Source organism: Equus asinus, chromosome 3 (genome assembly GCF_041296235.1).
Source record: "Equus asinus isolate D_3611 breed Donkey chromosome 3, EquAss-T2T_v2, whole genome shotgun sequence".
In the NCBI taxonomy this organism is placed as follows: domain Eukaryota; kingdom Metazoa; phylum Chordata; class Mammalia; order Perissodactyla; family Equidae; genus Equus; species Equus asinus.
The window spans coordinates 68,739,443-68,759,068 of NC_091792.1; the positions used below are offsets into that span (position 1 = coordinate 68,739,443).

The following is a 19,626-nucleotide window of genomic DNA, read 5'->3' on the forward strand; positions in this document are numbered from 1 at the left end:
TATACAGTGGTGAGTATTTTGCATATCTCTATTGCCACATCAAGCCATGGACCGTCAGTGCACTCTTTACTACAGGAAATGAGTCATCAGTGCCTTTAAGCCTAATTAGATCAAAGAACCAATCCCAGAAACCCCAGAAAACCCATCCTTAACTTTCTGTTTCTCTAGAATCACTCTCAGTACCAAAATCTGTTTTAGTCAGTATTCTCCAGAGAAACAGAACCAATAGAGAGATGGAGATTTGTTTTCAAGAATTCCTCCTGTGGTTGTAGAAGCTGGCAAGTCCAAAACCCAGGCTGGAGACTCAGGGGAAAATTGACGTTGCGGTTTGCGTCCAAAGGCAGGCTACTGGCAGAATTCCCTCTTCTTCCAGGAAACTCAGTCCTTTTTGTTAAGACCTTCAACTGATTGGATAAGGCCCACCCACTCGATTTGGTATAAACTGATTTACTCAAATTAGACTCAAAGTCTACTAATTTAAATGTTAATTACATCTAAGAAAATATCTTCACAGCAACATCCAGCCATGTTGGACCAAATATCTGGGTACCATGGCCTAGCCAAGTTGATACATAAAATTATACATCACAGTTACCTTGGACATTATGAATACCATCTTAAACTTGAGCAACCTAGTTTGAATGAATAATACCAACATAATTTTAATGGTATCCAAACACTGTCCTCCTTTACCTCCATCTCTCTCCCTTTATATTGTTGCTGTCATAGGTCACATATTTGTACATTGTGTGATCATTGAGACAGATCTATTACTATTGTTTTATGCCTTTGCCCATTAAATAATATCTGAAAAAAAAGAGGAATGACAAAGCAAAAGTACTATAAAACTGTGCCATGGTCTGAATTATGTTCCCCCAAAATTCATCTGTTGAAGCCCTAATCCCCAGTGTATGGTATTTGGAGATGGGCCTTTGGGAGATGGTTAGGGTTAGATGATGTCATGAAAGCAGGGCATTCATGATGGGGTTGGTGCCCTGATAAGAACGGCTTGCTTGTTTTCTCTCTCTCTCTGTCTGTCTCCATGCACTGAATAGACTAAGACATACTGGCATTTATATTTATCTGTGTAGTTACCTTTTGCAGTATTTTATTTCTGTATCCAGTGTCTGTGTTGTCATGTGACTTTGAGCTACTATCTGTCATTTCATTTCAAACTGAAGGACCCTGTTTACTTTTTTATAGGGCATGTCTACTAGTAACGAACTCTGTTAGCTTTTATTTATCTGGGAATGTCTTAATTTCTTCTTCATCCTTGAAGATAGTTTTGCTGGATATAGAGCTTCTTGGTTGACAGATAATGTTCTTTCGGTGCTGTAAATGTGTCATTCGCTGCCTCCTGACCTCTGTGGTTTCTAATGAGAAATTGGCTGATAGCCTCACTGAGATCCTCTGCAGGTGATGAGTCGTATGTCACCTGCTGCTCCCAAGCTTCTCTGTCTGTGTGTGGCTTTTGTCCATTTGACTGTGTGTCTGGGTGGATCTTTTTACATTTATCCTCCTTGGAGTTCATTGAGCTTTTTGGATACACGGGCAAATCTGTTATCAAATTTAGAAAACTTGTTTGTTTCTGCCCCTCAGATTGGGTAATTCCATAGACTTATCTACGTGTTCACTGATTTTGTTTATTCTGCATGCACAAATTTACCATTTAACCCCTCTAGTGACACAAAGTCACAAAGAGGTTGAAAGTAAAAGGATGGAAAAAGATATTGTATGCAAGTAGTAACCAAAAAAGATCCGAGGTGGCTACATTATGAACAAACCAAATGGATTTTAAATCACAATAGTTTTAAAAGAGACACAAGAACATTATTCTGATAAAAGTTTTGAACCATCTAGATGATATAGTAATTACAAGCATATTAACAACAGAGCCCCCAAAATATGAAGCAAAAATGGACAGAATTGAAGAGAGAAATAGTTCAATAATAGTAGTTGGAGACTACAATACCCCTTTTCAGAAATGCCTAGAACATCCAGACAGAAGATCAAAAGGAATTAGAGGGCTTGAGCAACGCTCAAAAAAAATCCATTAGATTTAAAAGACACATACAGAATGTTCCACCCAACAACATCAGAGAATACATGCTTTTCCCAGGTGGACGTGGAACATTCTCCAGGATAGACCATATATTAGGCCACAAAACAAACCTCAGTAACTTTTCAAAGACTGAAATCATACAGAGTTTCTTCATTGACCAAAATGGAATGTAGTTTGAAATCAATGACAGAAAGAACACTGGAAAACTCACAGTGTGTGGAAATGAAGCAACACTCTTAAACAACCAGTAGGTCCAGGAGAAATCACAGGGAAATTAGAAAATAGCTTCCGACAAATGAAAACAAGAACACAACTCCATATGGGATGCAGTGAAAGCAGTACTCAGGGAAATTTATAACTGCAAAGGCCTCCATTAAAACAAGAGAAAATACCTCAAATAAATAATGTAACAAAACAATTTGAGGAAATAGAAAAAGAAGAACAAACCAGAACAAAGTCAACTGAAGCATGAAAAAAATAAAGATTAGAGCAGACATAAATGAAATGGTGAATAGAAAAATAGAGAAAAATCCACAAAACCAAAAGAAGATTCTTTGAAAAGATCAACAACATTGACAAACTTTAGCTGTATTGACTAAGAATATTCAAATTAGAAAGGAAAGAGGGGACATTACTACTGACTTTACAGAAATATTAAGGTTGTAACAGAATCCTTTGAACAACTATACATCAACAAATTGGATGACCTAGATGATATGGACAAATTCCTAGAAAAACAAACTACCAAAACTGTCTCAAGAAGAAATGTAAAACCTAAATAGACCTATAGCAAGTAAGGAGCTTTAATTAGCAATCAGAAACCTCTCAGCAAAGAAAAGCCCAGGACCAGAAGGCTCCACTGTGAACTTCTATGAAATATTTTTGAATGAATTAACACCAGTCCTTCTCAAACTCTTCCAAAAATGTTGAAGAGAAGGGAACAGAACCTAACTCATTCTATGAGGCTAGCATTCCCCTGACACCAAAGCCAGACAATGATGCCAGAAGAAAAGAAAACCACAGATCAGTATACCTTTATGAATATAAATGCAAAGAAATCATCAAAAAAATACTAGCAAACTTAATTAAGCATATTTTTTTAATACTCTTCTTTTACAACTCAACTTGAGCTTGGTTTGTTTGTTTGTTTGTTTTGGTGAGGAGCGATTGGCCCTGAGCTAAGATCCGTTGCCAATCTTCCTCTTTTTTTTCCTCCCAAAGCCCCAGTACGTAGTCGTATATCCTAGTTGTCAGTCTTTCTAGTTCTTCTATGAGGGATGCCGCCACAGCATGGCTTGATGAGTGATGTGCGGGTCCGTGCCCAGGATCCGAACCAAAGTGGAGCACACAAACTTAACACTCGGCCAAGGGGCCAGCTCTGAATTCAGCATATTAAAAGGACTACGCAGCATGCCCTAGGGGATTTATCTCAGGAATGCAACAGTGTGTCAATATATGAAAATCAATCAATGTAATACATGACATTAATCGAATGAAGGGGGAAAGCCACATGATCATCTTGATTGATGCAGGAAAATCATCTGACAAAATCCAATACACTTTCGTGATAAAAATACTCAATAAACTAGGACTAGAAGGAACTTTTCTCAACATGATAAAGATTGTCTATGAAAAACCGTAGCCAACATACTCAGTAGTGAAGACTGAACGCTTTTCCTGTAAGTTCAGGAACAAGACCAGATGCCCAATTTCACCACTTCTATTTGACATAGTATTGGAAGTTCTAGCCAGAGCAATTAGGCAAGAAAAAGTAATAAAAGGAATCCAAATGGGAAAGGAAGAAGTAGAAGTATCACTTCTTGTGGATCACGTGATCTTATATGTAAAAAATGTAAAGGATCCACGTGCAAAAAAACTCTATTAGAACTAACAAATGAATTCTAACCTGCTAGAACTAGTAACATCAACACATGAAAATCACTTATATTTCTATATGCTAGCAATGAACAATCCCAAAAGGGAATTAAAACAATTCCATATGGAATGGCATCAAAAAGAATAAACTATTTAAGAATAAATGTAACAAGGAGGCACAAGACTTTTACATTGAAAACTACAAAACATTGCTGAAAAAAGTGCAAAGAGACATAAATAAACAGAAAGACTTTCCATGTTCATGGGTTGGAAGACAGTGTTGTTAAGATGACGGTATTAACTGAAACAATATGCAGATTCAATGCAGTCCCTCTCGAAATTCCAACAGTGTAACTTCAGAAACAGAAGAACCCATCTTCAAATTCATATGGAGTTAAGAGGGACCCAGAATAGCCAAAGTAATGTTGAAAAAGAAAAACAAAGTTGAAGGACTCACACCTGATATCCAAGCTATGACAAAAGTACAGTAATCCAAACAGTGTGATCCTGGCATAAGGATTACACATACAGACCTATGGATTGATAGAAATAAGCCCTCATGTCTATGTTAACTGATTTTTGATGTGGGTGCCAAGACCATTCAATGGGGAAGGAGTAGTCTCTTCAACAAATAGCACTGAAGAAACTAGATATCCAACATGCAAAGAATGAAGTTGGGCCCTTACCTTAGATCACATAAAAAATTAACTCAAAATGAATCAAAGACCAAAATAAAAGAGATATAACTTTAAAACTCTTAGAAGAAAACATAGGGACATTTCTTTTTTGTTTTCCCCCCGAGGAATATTAGCCCTGAGCTAACTGCTGCCAATCCTCCTCTTTTCGCTGAGGAAGACTGGCCCTGAGCTAAAATCCGTGCCCATCTTCCTCTACTTTATATGTGGGATGCCTACCACAGCATGCCGCGCCAAGTGGTGCCATGTCTGCACCGGGATCTGAACCAGCAAACCCCGGGCCACCAAAGCAGAACATGCGAACTTAACCGCTGCACCACCGGCCCAGACCCAGGGACATTTCTTGATGACTTTGGATTTGGCAATGGTTTTTTAATATGACATGAGAAGCATAGCAACAAAAGAAAAAAATTGATAAATCAAACTACATCAAAATTTAAAACCGTGCATCAAAGGACTCAATCAACTAAATGAAAAGGCAACCCACAGAGTGTGAGAAAATACTTGTGAGTCAAATAACTGATAAGGGTTTAATATCCAGAATATATAAATCAGTCCTACCCCTCAATATCAAAAAGACAAACAACCCAATTAAAAAGTGGGCAAAGGACTTGAATAGACCTTTCTCCACAGAAGATATGCAAATGACCAACAAGCATATGAAAAGATGCTCACTATCACTAATCATAAGAGATGTGCAAATCAGAACCACAATGAGATATCACCTCACACCCATTATGATGGCTACTATCAACAATACAAAAAATAACAAGTGTTGGTGGGGATCTGGAGAAATTGGAACCCTTGTGCACTGTTGATGAGATTGTAAAGTAGTACGACCCTTATGGAAAACAGTATTGAGGCTCCTCAAAAAATTAAAAAATTAAAATACCGTATGATCCAGCAATCCCACTTCTGGGTATATATCCAAAAGAATTGAAAGCAAGGTCTCAAACTGATATTTGCACACCCAATTTCACGGAACTATTCACCATAGCTGAGAAGTGGAAGCAACCCACAGGTGCATCGATGGATGAATGGATAAACAAAATGTGTTATGTACGTGCAATGGGGCATTATTCAGCCTTTAAAAAGGACTGAAATTCTGATACATGCTCCAACATGGATGAACCTCAAAAACATTGTGCTCAATAAGCCAAACACAATCATTGCGTGATTCCCTCATAGGGATATCTAGACTAGACTAATTCTGAGATACAGAAAACACATGAGCGGTTACCAGGGGCTGAGGGGGAAGGGGAAACGGGGAGTGATTGCTTAATGAGTACAGAGTTTCTGTTTAGGGTGAAAAAATCTTTGCAAATAGATAGTGGTGGTGGTTGTACAAAGAATATAGTTAATACCACTGAATTGTACACTTAAAAGTGGTAAAATGGCAAATTTTATGTTACGTATATTTTACTACAATAAAAGAAAAAATGAATATAGAGAAGGAGAGGTTGATCCTTCAGGGGAGAGCGAGGTCACCTGAAGGAGCAGTCCTGGAGGTGCCAGTCTAGCCTCGGGACATGGGCTCCGGGAAGGGAGAGCTCCTGCAATGACTGAAATTCTGATACATGCAGCAGCACGCCTGAGCCTCAAAAACATTATGCTCAGTGAAATGCGCCAAAGACAATCATGATTCCCTTGTAGGGTTGTCGAGACTAGGCTAGTTCTGAGCTACAGGACATAGGTGAGTAGTTCTCGGGGGCAGGGCGGGGGAAACGGGGAGCGACTGCTTACTGAGCACAGTGCAGTGGCTGGAGAACTCCTCTGCACACAGGGCACAAGCCCCTTTCTTTGGATCATTCTTTGACTCTTTACATAGGGGACCCATTTTTCCTCCCATTTTCCTGCCATGGCAGGTGGCAGGAACTTTAACTGAAGGCTTGTCCCTGATTGTTGTTTGTGTCTTCCACTGACTTGGACCTCACTGAGGACAGAGATTAGGACTTTCTTCTGTGACTTTCCAGGGACCTGGGTGGCACTGTCCAATACAGTAGTCACTAGGCCTGTGAGAGTTTTGAGCACCTGAAATATGGCTACTCTGAATTGTGAGTGCTGTGAGGGAGAAAGAGTCCCTGGATTCTAAGACATACTCTGAAAAAATAGTGTAAAATATTTGAATGTTTTAAATTTATTACATGTTTAAGTGATATTATTTTGAATATATTGGTTAAAATTAATTTGACCTGTTTCCTTCTGCTCTTTTAAGGTGACGTCTGTAGTATTTGAATTTCATGTTGGCTTTTAATATATTTCTGTTACAATGCTGGTCAAGGGTGTATGGTAGATGCAGAATTGATGAACTGGCCAAAGCCCGAGAGAGTGGATTTCCCTGTTAGGATTCCACTGATGGCCGAAAGAGGGGTCCCCCAATCACCACTGCCAGCCCCTGGGAATCCTATAAGGATTCACCTACCAGATTTTCTCTCCCTTCCCAGGATACCATGTTTCAGAAGACAGTAGAAGTTGTACACCATGCACAGATGGAGTGGATTATACCAGTCACAAGAATCTCTTCTCTTCCTGCTTACCGTGCTCTACATGTAAATCAGGTACAGAACATGGAGACCCCACGCCAAGTGCAAGGGTGATGAGGTGGGCATTGCAGCCCACATGGCGTCAGGACACCTGGATTCCAGCCCTTCTTGCTCTTCATCTTAATCCAATCCATCTTGGTCTTAATGATGCATGCAGGCTGCATGATTATGACTTAGGTCAATAAAATAAGAATAGAAATTATTTTTACAGTGCATGCCACGTGGTAGGGAAATCTTTTAAACCATCAGATGAAAGTGGTGGGAAAATAAGTGTCCCTTGATGGAGGGAGCTGTGTAGTTAGAGCACAAGAAACAGCCTGGCCCAGGAGAAGGGCTAGATTTGAGCTGTGGCGTGGGTCTGGTCCTGGGCCAGGCTCCTCTTGGCCCTGCAGTCGGTGCCCATGGCAGGTGCTCAGCCTCTCTCAGCCTTCACAGCCTAAGGCCCGTCTGCCTCTCCAGCAGGGCTAGGTTTTGGTGAGTCACCCAGGGTTCCTCTCCATCCACAGTCCCTCAGGTTATACCCCGCCCTTCCTACTGACCTAGTGAGCTAAAATTTTTCTCCCTATCCTGATGCTTTAAATAATGAATCGTGTCCTTTTTTTTACACCTCTGGGTGTTGGTGACAGGTGGATGGTGGCTGTCCTTTAAGTACCCCACATGTGTGCTGCAGCCACTGACCCTCAAAGCTGCAGTGAACCGAGTGGAGCTGAGCGGGAGGGAGTGGGGCGGTGAAGAAGTGTTGAGGGACACGTGAGGGAAACACGTCCCCAAAACCGTGTCCTTTGTCATCAGATGAAGAACGAATAGCTGACTGCACCAGAACTGAGGACACACAGTGTCGGTGCAAACGTGGCACTTTCCACGGAGAAGATTTCCCCGAGGTCTGCCAGACCTGCCGCAGCAGGTGAGACGAGGAGCCGCCGAGGCTCCCAGCCCACAGAAGACACAGGTTCCCCCACCCTCTCTCTGTCCTCGTCCATGCAGCCCCTCTGCCTCCCCAGGGTTCCCTGTGCCTGTGGGGTCTTCTGAGCCTGCAGCGGCGCTCGTCATCCATCAGCGTGCCCCCACCCTGGCCCCTGCAGTGTCCCCTTCCCTGATCTCACAACGTGTTTGCCCTGCGGCCGGGTAAAGTTTTCCACGGGGCACATTGGGCCACTATGTAGGGCCCGTGATGCTCTCAGTGGCCCAAGAAAAGGTTTAGTTTCTTCTGAATCACAAGGGAAAACTGAGTGGAGTGCAGCTGGGCTTGTCTTCTTCTTTACAACAATTGCGTCGTCAAGCGTGATTTTTAATATTATTTTTATGCAGGCGGGGCCCGTGAACACGAATGTGACCACAGCTGAGCCCCCATGACACCTAGCCTGTGGCTCCTTCCCGGTTCCCACAAAGCCCTGAGCCAACTCAGCCTGCCTGGCCCAGGCCCCTGTCACCCCAGTGAGACGTGCGTTTCCCCGTTACTGGGATTCAGGGTCCAGCAGTAATTTCCTGTTCTCTGACCCCGGTGTTGGCCACGATTGGTAGGAATAGTCAGCACGGGGAGGACAAGACGTTCCTTGTATTAAAGGTTGATGGAGGATGAGGCTCAGCTGGCGCCTAAAGGGCTTCTGACCCTTGACCTGGGTGAGATGCCCCCTCATGCAGGGCTCCACCCGCAGCCAGGGAAGCTCAGCTTGCAGAGAAGGCGCAGCCCCTGCAGGTGCAGCTCTGAACACTCAGCAGGGGCCCCAGGGGCTGAAGTGCGCATGCTCAGATCCTCTGGCACCCAGCAGGGGAGTGAGGGGCCCAGGGCCTGCAGACAGGAGAAGGCCGCTCTTCCTCCACTCTTAGGGACATTGGGCGGGAGGTTGTGCCTTCTTTCTCCTCCTCTTGCCAGCTCTCCCTCACCGATCCCCTCCATGTCCTTTCTGTGTCTGTGCCCAGGTGCCCTGATGGGATGGTTGAGGCCAGTCCCTGTACCCCCTGGAGTGACCTCAAGTGTGTCCACCAAGGATCAGGTACCCAGGCCAGTGGGGAGGCCCCGGTTCCTGGAGAGCCAGTGACCGTGGGGCTACCCACTACTCCCTCTCCCTCCTCAGGCAATCCATGGCCAGTGATCGGGATTGTAGTCGGGCCTGTGGCTGTGCTGCTGCTGGGGCTGACTGTGTATCTTTGCCGGAGGCGCATCCTTCAAGGTGAGGTGGGCGGGGAGGCGCTGACGCTCTCTGCCTCCCTCACTCCCCACTTTGTTTCTCCCGACAGAAGGGCCCTCCCCTCCAACTCCCGAACCCCCTGGTCTTTCTGGTCTCGCTCTGATCTTGTTCCTGTCATCTCCCTCCATCTCCCACCTCACCTGCACCTCACGAGGGCCGAGATCACATCAGTGCCCTCTTCTTGGGGCTGACGGTCACCTCCTGTCCCTAGATAAGTCCAGGGGGGCAGAGCCAGTTCTTCATGCCTTCGGGCCCCAGCCAGGGCAGAGGGGTGGTCCGCTCCTCGACTGGGTGCCTGGACTCAAGAGGAGAGGGTCAGGGGTCTGCACAGCTTTGGTCAGAGCAGAACCCAACAGAGATCTATATGTGTTTATTTTTATTTCCCCGTCCCCCAGGGTGCCTGGGGTTGGAATGGCCCCCTCCTGTCACCAGGCCCGGGGCTCCTTGTTTGGTGTCTGAGCCCCCAGCCCACACCCTGCCCCTGCACTGTCCATGGACAGGGAGGCGCTGCAAAGAGGCCTCTCCATGGCTAAGGCGGATGCCCCTTCTCTTCTAGGTTGTGAAGTGGCCGCCAACTGCATAAACAGAGTGAGCTGGTTTCTCCAGGATCTGGCCGCATCAGGCCCTCTGGAACCTCTTCCCGCCCACAGCAAGCCCTGGGTGGATGTGGTCCCCATTGTCCTGTACTGCTGCCCCTGGCTCTTAAAGTGGCCTGGGGGCCTGGGCTGACCGTAAGAGGTCAAGTGGCCCGTTGTGAGCAGCCCCCAGGCCTGTTGGCAGTGCCGAGTCCTGTCCTTCCTGCTGCTTGTGAGATGCCCTCACCCCATGGCCCTGCCCCTGGGCATCGGGGGCGTCAGGCAGGGGTGCCGACCCTCGAGTCCTGGATGTGCTGAGCCTGGGCCAGCCTGGGGGACAGCGTGGGAGGGGATGGGGGAGAGCCTGCCGTGTCCCCTGGGGCCCTGCAGGGGGCTGTGGGTGAGGACCCCTGAGGCAGCTCTTTGCCTTCCCAAGGTCTTTTTCCTGCGCTCCTGTCCCCCAAGAAGACCTGAGGCTCTGGACAACGCCTACAACGAGACCCTGAACAACAGAGAGTCATCGTCCACCCTGGTTTCTGAGCAGGAACTGGAAGGCAAGGAGCAGGCAGAGCCGACAGGTGTCAGCGCACAGTCCCAAGGGGAAGCAGAGCGTCTGCTGGTGAGTGGGTGATGGGCCATGTGGCGCCCTGGCCCTTCTGCTTGCCCAGGACCGTGGTAGGAACAGGGAAAGGCTGGCACTGGTCAGGTCTCCTGTCCATGGGAAGTGGTGATGGAGGGAGATCTGGGCCCAGAAGAGGAGGAGGCTGCGTGTGCAGGAGCCCGCCACCCGGATATGGTAGAGTGTCAGCCCTGTGGCCTGTGTGGGTCTTCCTATCTGTCCAGTTCTCACTGTATCCCCAGAGTCTAGAATAAGAGCCATAGAGCAGGCGCTTCTATGATTGTTGAATCATGACAGCTACATAGTGCTCCACTGTGTGTTACTTAATTTTAAGCCACTCCTCATATCACTAAGAATTTCAAGTTTATTTCAAGATTATTATTACATGGAACATGTAAAAAAATTCTTAGTCCAGATATCTGATCATATTTGTATTGTGGCTTCTTAGAAGAAGTAGAATTTCTAGGTTAATGTGTAGAAGTAGTTTTTTGCTGGATGCATGCACACACACACACACACATATCCAGTTTGGTTCATATCGGTTCATCAGTTTCGATGTGACATTGAGTAGTAAATCTGTAGAAACGTTTAATTTTTCATTCCTCATAAGCTTGAAAAGTCATTTCCCCCAGTATAAGATAGGATGAAATTCTCTCATTTCTTACAGAGGTTTTTTCTTTAATAACGATTTTTATCACATAGCAATATCATCTAAATGGGATTTATTTTGTGATATGGTATGTCGTGAGGTGCCCCCTGAATTCTGACTCACCCCCTCCCTCCTCCAACTCCGTTTAGCGGCTGTTGCTCACACATCTCTCTGCTTCTGGTCCCTCCATTATCACTTGTGAAATGTTTGCATTGACAATGATCCTGTTTGTAATTAGAGTGCTCCTTTCTGTTCCTTTTCTGCATCTATATTACATTCTTTTTAAATAAAGAGAAAGTATAAAAGGAAACAAACAAAAAAGGCCAATAATCCCTTCATCCGGATTGATCACTTTTCACTTTTTTTCAATGTGGTTAATACATATCCACAGTGAGAAACTGTCAGTGGTACAGAAAGGTTCTCAGTGGGCAGTGACCGACTCCTGCTCTTGCCCCTGGCTCTCAGCCCCTGGCTCTTTTCATTTCACATAACCACGAGACATAATTGTTTGTGGTTCTTGGCTTAAATCTTTATGCAAATACCATCTGTGTACAATATCCCACCAAATGAAACTTTCTAATATGTCTTAATATCTGGGAGAGCAAATAACTCTTCTTTCCTTTTTCAAAATTTATTTTTACCCAGATAAAATTTAGAATTATTTTATAAGATTTCCTCCACCCCAAAAAAATCATTGGAATTTTTTTATATCATCTTAAATTCATAAATTAATCTAGGAAGAATTGAGATCTTGTCAATATTAAATATTTTTCTTATCAAAGAAGATAGCATTTCAAGTCAAGGGTTTTATTATGACTCAGTTAAGATTTGTGTTTTTCTTCAGATAAATTACTCCTGTTTCCTGTCAAAGCTGTTTCTTTGTACCTTATGTGTTTTGTTGTCTTATCGGTTGGATCCTCTTATAATTCTATTTTTTAATTTATTGTTTAGCAAGACATACATTCTTTTTTAAATATTGCAGTTTACACCATAGAGCTTTTTAAAAATATATAATCACATCTAAAATAGTGACTGTTTCTGCCCGCTTCCTCGGGTCGTGCCTCATTTGTGTTTCCCGTCTTGCTGCATGGCCCAGGACTTAGAGAACAAATGTTCAGAGATGCTGAGAGAAGGCAGGTGTTTTCGTCTTGATTTGATTTCATTGGGAAGGCCTCCAATATTTCCTTAGGAATGATGTTGACTCTTGGTTTCCTATAGAAAATCTTATCATTATGAGTGCACTATGGATGCAAAATAGGATCTTATCCTATTTTGAGGTGTTTTTAAAAAATCAGAATTCATATTTAATTTTACAAAATACCTTTCCATACTCCATGGAGACTATCTAATGCTTTCATTCTCTTATTTAGACTATTTAAATAGTACACTGTTATTGCTGAAACTATCTTTGCATTAATGGAATAAACCTTTACTTTTGATTTTCCAAAGTGCCCCCATCTATCTTCTTCCTTTGAGTCACATAAAAGCCTGTGGTGGGCTGACTCTTTTGATGGGGTGGGTGGGGATGGACTGCACGGGGCAGAAGGGAACTGTGTGGGGTGGAGAGAATGTTCCATGTCTTGATTGGGTGATGGTTACTTGGGTGTATACAGTTGTCAGAGCTGGAACGACACTTGAGAAGTGGGCATTATGCAGGTAGGGTGGGCCTCCGTGAGCACACAAGCACACGCAGCCTGAGAGCTGCACGGAGTGGGAGGTTCCTCTCCATTTCCATGGAGACCTGGGAGGCGAGGTGGCTGCCCCAGGCCACACGGCTGGCTGGTTGTCAGGCTCAGGTCTGAGATCTAGGACTCTTGTCTCGACCCGAGGGCAGTCTCCACTGTATTTCACAGGGACCTGCAGGAGCTGAAGGGTCTCAGATGAGAAGGAGGCTGCTGGTTCCAGCCAACGGTGCAGACCCCACTGAAAGTGAGTGTTTTATTCGGGGCAGTGGAGGGAAGAGGGTCAGTATCCTTCCTGCTGTGTCTTAGCTGTTAGGGAAGTACAGAGCAGGGGATGCTGGACACAGGGGGCCTATGCTGATTGTCACTGGGCCATCGGGACCCTTAAGAGGAGGCTCTCCCACCTCTTCTTCTCCCCTCACTGCACCCCTCTGTCCCCAACAACATCTGCTAGCACCTCCCTGTCTCTCCCTCCTCCACCATACTCTGTTCTCCTTTGTTGTTCAGTGCCAGGTTCCCCTACACTGAGGGCTTCCTAAGGGGCTAAGCTGACCAGCAGGGCACCCACTGGCCTCGGGAGGCTCCGAGCACCTGACCTGTGGCTAGGCCAAATTTGATGAGCTGTAATTGTAAACTACAAACCAGATTTCAAATCTTAGCACAAAATAGGAATATAAAATATCCCATTGGTAATTTTTTGCTTATTGATTGCATGTTAAATGATAATATTTTGTAGCTATCGAGTTAGTACCATATACAGTCATGCGTCACTTAACGATTGGGATACATTCTGAGAAATGCGTTGTGTGAGAAATAGGTGATTTTGCCATTGTGCAAACATCATAGAGTACACTTACACAAACCTGGATGGCACAGCCTACTACACACCTAGGCTATATGGTACTAATCTTATGGTAGTACCACTGTCGTATATGTGGTCCATCACTGACTGAAAAGTCATTATGCAGCGCATGACTGTATTATTAAAATTAATATCACCTGTTTCTTTTTATTTTCTTCAATGAAGCTATTATCAACATTTAAACAAGTAGCCTGGCTTGCCTTATATACCTGTGGGTGGTGGTGTGCACTGTAGTACGGTCCCACGAGATGAGTGGTGTCTGCTCCATCTCACAGGTTAAATTCTGGCTCAGAGTCTGTCTGTCCTCATCTCGCTCTGCCACAGTGTCAGTGACGGAGCCCAGGCCGGGTGTAAAGCCAGAGACCTTGCTGCCTCCACAGGGGCAGGTGTGGCAGCCCTGGGACATCCCTTGCTTGATGGGCACAGCCTGAGCGGGTTCCCTCCTCTGAGGACCTGTTGCACCCGGTCTGTCTCACGCCACATACTGCTTTCTCCCTCCATGACATCCGTCTCCCCTCCCAGGTGGGCTCTCAGCCTCCCTTAGGGCAGGATTCTCTGTTGACCTCGACTCCCCGCAGTGACTTGGGCCCAGGTGGGGCCCAGGCAGCGTGGCCTGATCCTTTGCTGATGGGAAGCAGGTAAGGGAGGCAGAGCAGCAGGCTCAGAGCAGGGGGAGCGCACAAGGTTCCACCAGGTTCCATTAGGTCTGGGCCTGACTGAGGGTCCTCTGCCCTTTCTGCAGGCGGCCCAGCTCACCTGACTGTCCCTGTGCTTTCCCCACCTAGGCCTGCAGCTGTTCTTTGATTACTTTCCAAGAATTGTGCCCTTTAAGTCATGGAAACGCTTGATGCGGCAGTTGGGTCTCACACAAAATGAGATCGATGTGACGGAAGCTGAAATCACGAGCCATCAGGATGCCTTGTATGAAATGCTGACGATCTGGCTCAAGAAAACAGGGCGGAGTGCCTCTGTCAACACCCTGCTGGATGCCTTGGAAACACTCGGGGAAAAATATGCGAAGGAGACAATTCAGGACCACCTGTTGGCCTCCGGAAAGTATGTCTATGAGGAAGATGGGGCAGGCTCTGCTGTGTCCTGAGTATCAAAGAATCTCTTTAGGAAACTAGGGGTTCCCTAGTTTACCTTCTCTCCTGGAAAAGACACGATTGGACACATGCCTAGTTCTTGACCAATACTTGAAGAAACTCTACCGTCCGAAAGCCTAGAGCTCTTGGAATGTTCTAGCACTTTTTCAAAGTAGGTGGAAGAATTTTTTTTTACTTATTTATTTTTTGGTGCGGAAGATAGGCCCTGAGCTAACATCTGTGCCAATCTTCCTCTATTTCGTATGTGGAATGCCACCACAGCATGGCTTGATGGCTGTGTGTAGGTCTGCACCTGGGATCCAAACTCATGAACCCCGGACCACTGAAGTGGAGCACGCTAACTTAACCACTATGCTACAGGGCTGGCCCCAGGTGGAATAATTTTTATGAAATGTTTGGTATAATAAGCAACCTGTGGAAATGCCACGTCTAATGAGATTCTATGCAGAGTGTAGTTGTCTGTTCATATACATACTGAGAGCAGTTGTTTTAGGATATCATTCTTTTTCGGTTAATGCCACTTTTTATCCTAAGAGAACTGTGCTTTTTACTTGTATTTGTTATGTTGTAAGATGCAGTCGTGTTCATGTGTATGCATTTATTTATGTCTATTTTATGTGGCATTTTTGTATTTTTATATTTTTGTATATATTTATATGAGCACGGAAACCCTTTTAGAGCGGTACTTACTAAGTTGATTACATGGGTTACCTGAATGGGAGCAGGAGACCATAAGATGAGTAGAAATACAAAGGGGAGGATTGAAAACCCCATGTCTGCGGGGGGCACTGGTGGGTTCCAGTTCTCCCTCATACACACTTTGAGCTTGTTGTCCAGGATTAGATGACCGGCAACTTCTAAAGACCCCACTCTTTTCAACCTGGCAGTTTCATAGGTGTGTGAATATCTATGTTATTTACAGGCACATGTTTGCGAGCGAGCAGAGAGGGGAGAAGTGGTATCGCATGTCACCCCGTGTCTGGGTGTCTGCACTGGGCAGCCGTGCATGGCCTCCTGCTCCTCGTCTGTGGGTGCCGGGTGCCGGGGGGAGGCTGGGAGATGGGTTGGATCTGAGGGGGCAATAGGTTCTATGTCAGGTACCATTTCAGGTCACGTTAGTGCACCCTCAGCCCTGTCTGGGCTCAAGGGAGAGAATGGGGTCTGCTCCTGGGGTCTGCTGCGTGCTTGTGGGTTGTGCTAAATATCTGCTGACTCAGCACTGGATCTCCTCTCACTTCTTGGTCTGTGAATCTGAGGCCCAAGACTGCCTGTTCAGGGTACAGGTTCCCCATCTGAGGAGCTTAGTGCTGCCATAAGCATCTGACTTAACACGTAAATACTAATTCTTAGACACTGAGAATTGGGCCTAAAATGGCTGATATTTTGGAGTTTTGTTCTTGTATCACTTTCTCTTACTTTTTAAAATACTTTGTAACCACTTGAGCCCTCCTTCCACCATAACTATCGCTGTAGTATTCCAGTCATGACAAGATAAAGTTGTGGAGGTAGAAATTCTCAGGGTTTTCGGTCTTTTTCATCTCAAAGTTTTGTGTGTTGTCTTGTTCCAAGACTAGCGTGGCTGGCTGCAACTGGAATTGCCTGAACTTTTAGGCACGCTCAGGGTGCTGGTGTTCTAGTGGAGCTGGGTGGGGGCACAGCCTCCACGGCCTTAGGGCTTACATCCCTCTCCCACTTGCTTTCCCGAAAGACAGGTATTTCCTGCCTTAGCTGTTCCCTCAGTGCGGGCCACTCTGGCCTTATAGCTTCGGGTGGAGCCTTGAGTTTTTGCCAGTCGAGATTCAGTGGTCCCTTTCTCAGAGAACTTGAGTGCCCATCTAAACTGTTAGCCATGTCCGTGCTTGTCACCTGTGTTCATTTAAGGTAAGCCTCATGAGAGCATGAAGTTATTTTTTTGTTTGTTTTATTTATTTTTCCTTTATATGTCTTACTGTTGTTTAATTTTAAATATATTCCAGTTTCTGTTAAAATTTGTTTCTTTATTTGAATATTTGATCTATTCCTTCACACTCGGTGTTCCTTGTTGTTATTGCTGCTCCTGCTCAGTAATGCACAGTATTTATTCATTTTTATTTTTGCCTTTGACCCCCTTCACCCATTTCTCCCACCCCTACCCCCTACCTCTGGCAACCACCAGTCTGTTCTCTGTATCTGTGAGCTGAGTTTGTTTGTTTTAGATTCCACATATAAGTGAGGTCACACAGTATTTCTCTTTCTCTGTCACATTTCACTTAGCACAATACCCTGAAGGTCCTTCCTTGTTGTTGCAAATGGCAAGATTTCATTCTTTTTCGTGGCTGAATAATATTCGAGTGTGTGTACACAGCATTTTCCATATCCATTCATCCGTTGATAGACACTTAGGTTGCTTCCATATCTCAGCTGTTGTGAGTAATGCTGCAGTGAACATGGACATGGGAGTGCCGATATCTTTTTGAGTTAGTGTTTTCGTTTTCTTTGGATAAATACCCAGAAGTAGAATTGCTGGATCATATGGTAGTTCTATTTTTAATTTTTTGAGGCATCTCCATACTGTGTTCATAGTGGTTGCACCAACTTACATTCCCACCAATAGTGCACAAAGATTCCCTTTTCTCCACATCCTCACCAATGCTTGTTATCTTCTTTTTGATAATAGCCATTCTAACAGGTGTGAGGTGATATCTCATTGTGGTTTTGATTTGCATTTCCCTGAGGATCAGTGATGCTGAGGGTCTCTTCGTGTACCTGTTGGCCATCTGTATGCCTTCTTTAGGAAAATGTCTATTCAGATCCTCTGCCCATTTTTTAATTGGATTGGGTTTTTTGGGTTTTTTTGCTATTAAGTTGTATGAGTTCTTCATTTAGGCATGAGTTTATTTATTTGTGAGTTATTTATTTAAGGGTGAGTTCTTTATATATTTTGGATGTATAATATATAACATATATTATATATATATTAACCTATTATCAGCTGTATTATTTGCCAATATTTTCTTCCATTCAGTAGGTTGTCTTTTCATTTTGTTGATGGTTCCCTTTGTTGTGCAGAAGCTTTTGAGTTTGATGTAGTCCCACTTGTTTATTTTTGCTTTTGTTGCCTATGCTTTTGGTGTCAAATCCAAAAAATCATCACCAAGACCAATGTCAAGGAGCTTACCACCTCTGTTTTCTTTTAGGAATTTCATGGTTTCAGGTCTTACATTCAAGACTTTTGGAGTTAATTTTTGTTTTTGGAAGCTTCCTTCTTCTGTTTTTTGGAAGAGTTTGAGAAGAGTTGGTATTAATTCTTCTTTGAATGTTTGATAGAATTCACTAGTGAAGCTGTCTGGTCCTAGACTTTTGTTTGTAGTGAGTTTTTAAATTACTGATTCAATCCCTTATTAGTAATCAGTCTGTTCAAATTTTCTATTCCTTCATGATTCAGTTCTGGAAGGTTGTATGTTTCTAGGAATTTAGCCATTTCTTCTAGGGTGTCCAATTTGTTGGTGTATAATTGTTTGTGGTAGTCTCTTATGATCCTTTGTATTTCTGTGGTATCAGTTGTAACGTCTCCTCTTTCATTTATGATTTTACTTATTTGAGCCCTCTTTTTTTCTTGGTGAGTTTAACTAAAGGTTTTCAATTTTGCTTATCTTCTCAGAGAACCAACTATTGGTTTTGTTGATCTTTTTTATTATATTTTTAGTCTCTATTTCATTTATTTCTGCGTTGATCTTTATTATTTCCTGCTTTCTGATAACTTCAGGCTTCAGTTATTCTTCTTTTTCTAGTTCCTTGAGGTGTAAAGTTAGGTTTTTTATTTGAGATTTTTCTTGTTTCTTGAGGTAGGCATTTATTGCTATGAACTTCCCTCTTAGAACTACTTTTCCTGCATCCCATAAGTTTTGCTATATTGTATTTCCATTTTCATTTATCTCAGTGTATTTTTTATTTCATTTTTTTATTTCTTCATTGATCCATTGGTTGTTCAGTAGCATGTTGTTTAGTCTCCACATATTTGTAAATTTTCCATTTTCTTTTTGTAATTTATTTCTAATTTCATACCATTGTGGTTGGAAAAGATGTTTGATATGACTTCAGTCTTCTTAAATTTGTTAAGACTTGTTTTGTTGCCTAACATATGATCTATACTGGAGAACGTTCCATGTGCACGTGAGAAGAATATGTATTTTGTTGCTTTTGGATGGAATTTCTGTATATATCTGTTAAGTCCATCTGGTCTAATGTGTCATTGAAAGCCAGCATTTCCTTATTGATTTTCTGTCTAGATGATCTGCCCATTGATGTAAACGGGGTAGTAAAGTCCCCTACTATTAGTGTATTGCTGTCTAATTTCTCCCTTTAGGTCTGTTAATATTTGCTTTATATATTTAGGTGCTCCTATTTTCTTTTTCCCGAGGAAGATTAGCCCTGAGCTAACATCTGCCAATCCTCCTCCTTTTTCTGAGGAAGACTGGCCCTGAGCCAACATCTATACCCATCTTCTTCTACTTTATATGTGGAACAGCTACCACAGTATGGCTTGCCATGCGGTGCCATGTCCGCACCTGGGATCCTAAGTGGCAAACCCCGGGCCACCGAAGCAGAATGTGCGCACTTAACTGCTTCACCACCAGGCTGGCCCCTAGGTGCTCCTATGTTAAGTGTATAAATATTTACAAATGTTATATCCTCTTGTTGGACTGACTCCTTTATCATTATGTAATGCCCTTCTTTGTCTCTTATTACAGTCTTTGTTTTAAAGTCTATTTTGTCTGATATAAGTACAG

At 43.8% G+C, this 19,626-nt stretch overlaps 1 protein-coding gene across 2 annotated transcripts in view; it reads left to right on the plus strand.

The window, feature by feature from the left end:
* Nucleotides 1-14,881, plus strand: part of LOC106847693 (tumor necrosis factor receptor superfamily member 10A-like) — a 48,182-nt gene extending 33,301 nt beyond the window's left edge. Inside the window, exons 3-10 of one of the 2 annotated variants that reach the window (XM_044766828.2) lie at nucleotides 7,077-7,190; nucleotides 7,968-8,079; nucleotides 9,096-9,169; nucleotides 9,251-9,346; nucleotides 9,921-9,952; nucleotides 10,376-10,558; nucleotides 13,061-13,136; nucleotides 14,537-14,881. In XM_044766828.2, the coding sequence (XP_044622763.1) occupies nucleotides 7,077-7,190; nucleotides 7,968-8,079; nucleotides 9,096-9,169; nucleotides 9,251-9,346; nucleotides 9,921-9,952; nucleotides 10,376-10,558; nucleotides 13,061-13,136; nucleotides 14,537-14,850 (1,001 nt within the window). In that variant the 3' untranslated portion in view covers nucleotides 14,851-14,881. Of the gene's footprint in view, nucleotides 1-7,076; nucleotides 7,191-7,967; nucleotides 8,080-9,095; nucleotides 9,347-9,920; nucleotides 9,953-10,375; nucleotides 10,559-13,060; nucleotides 13,137-14,536 lie in introns of both variants that reach the window. The other variant, XM_044766827.2, reaches the window with a different exon arrangement.
* Nucleotides 14,882-19,626: the final 4,745 nt, after the last annotated feature.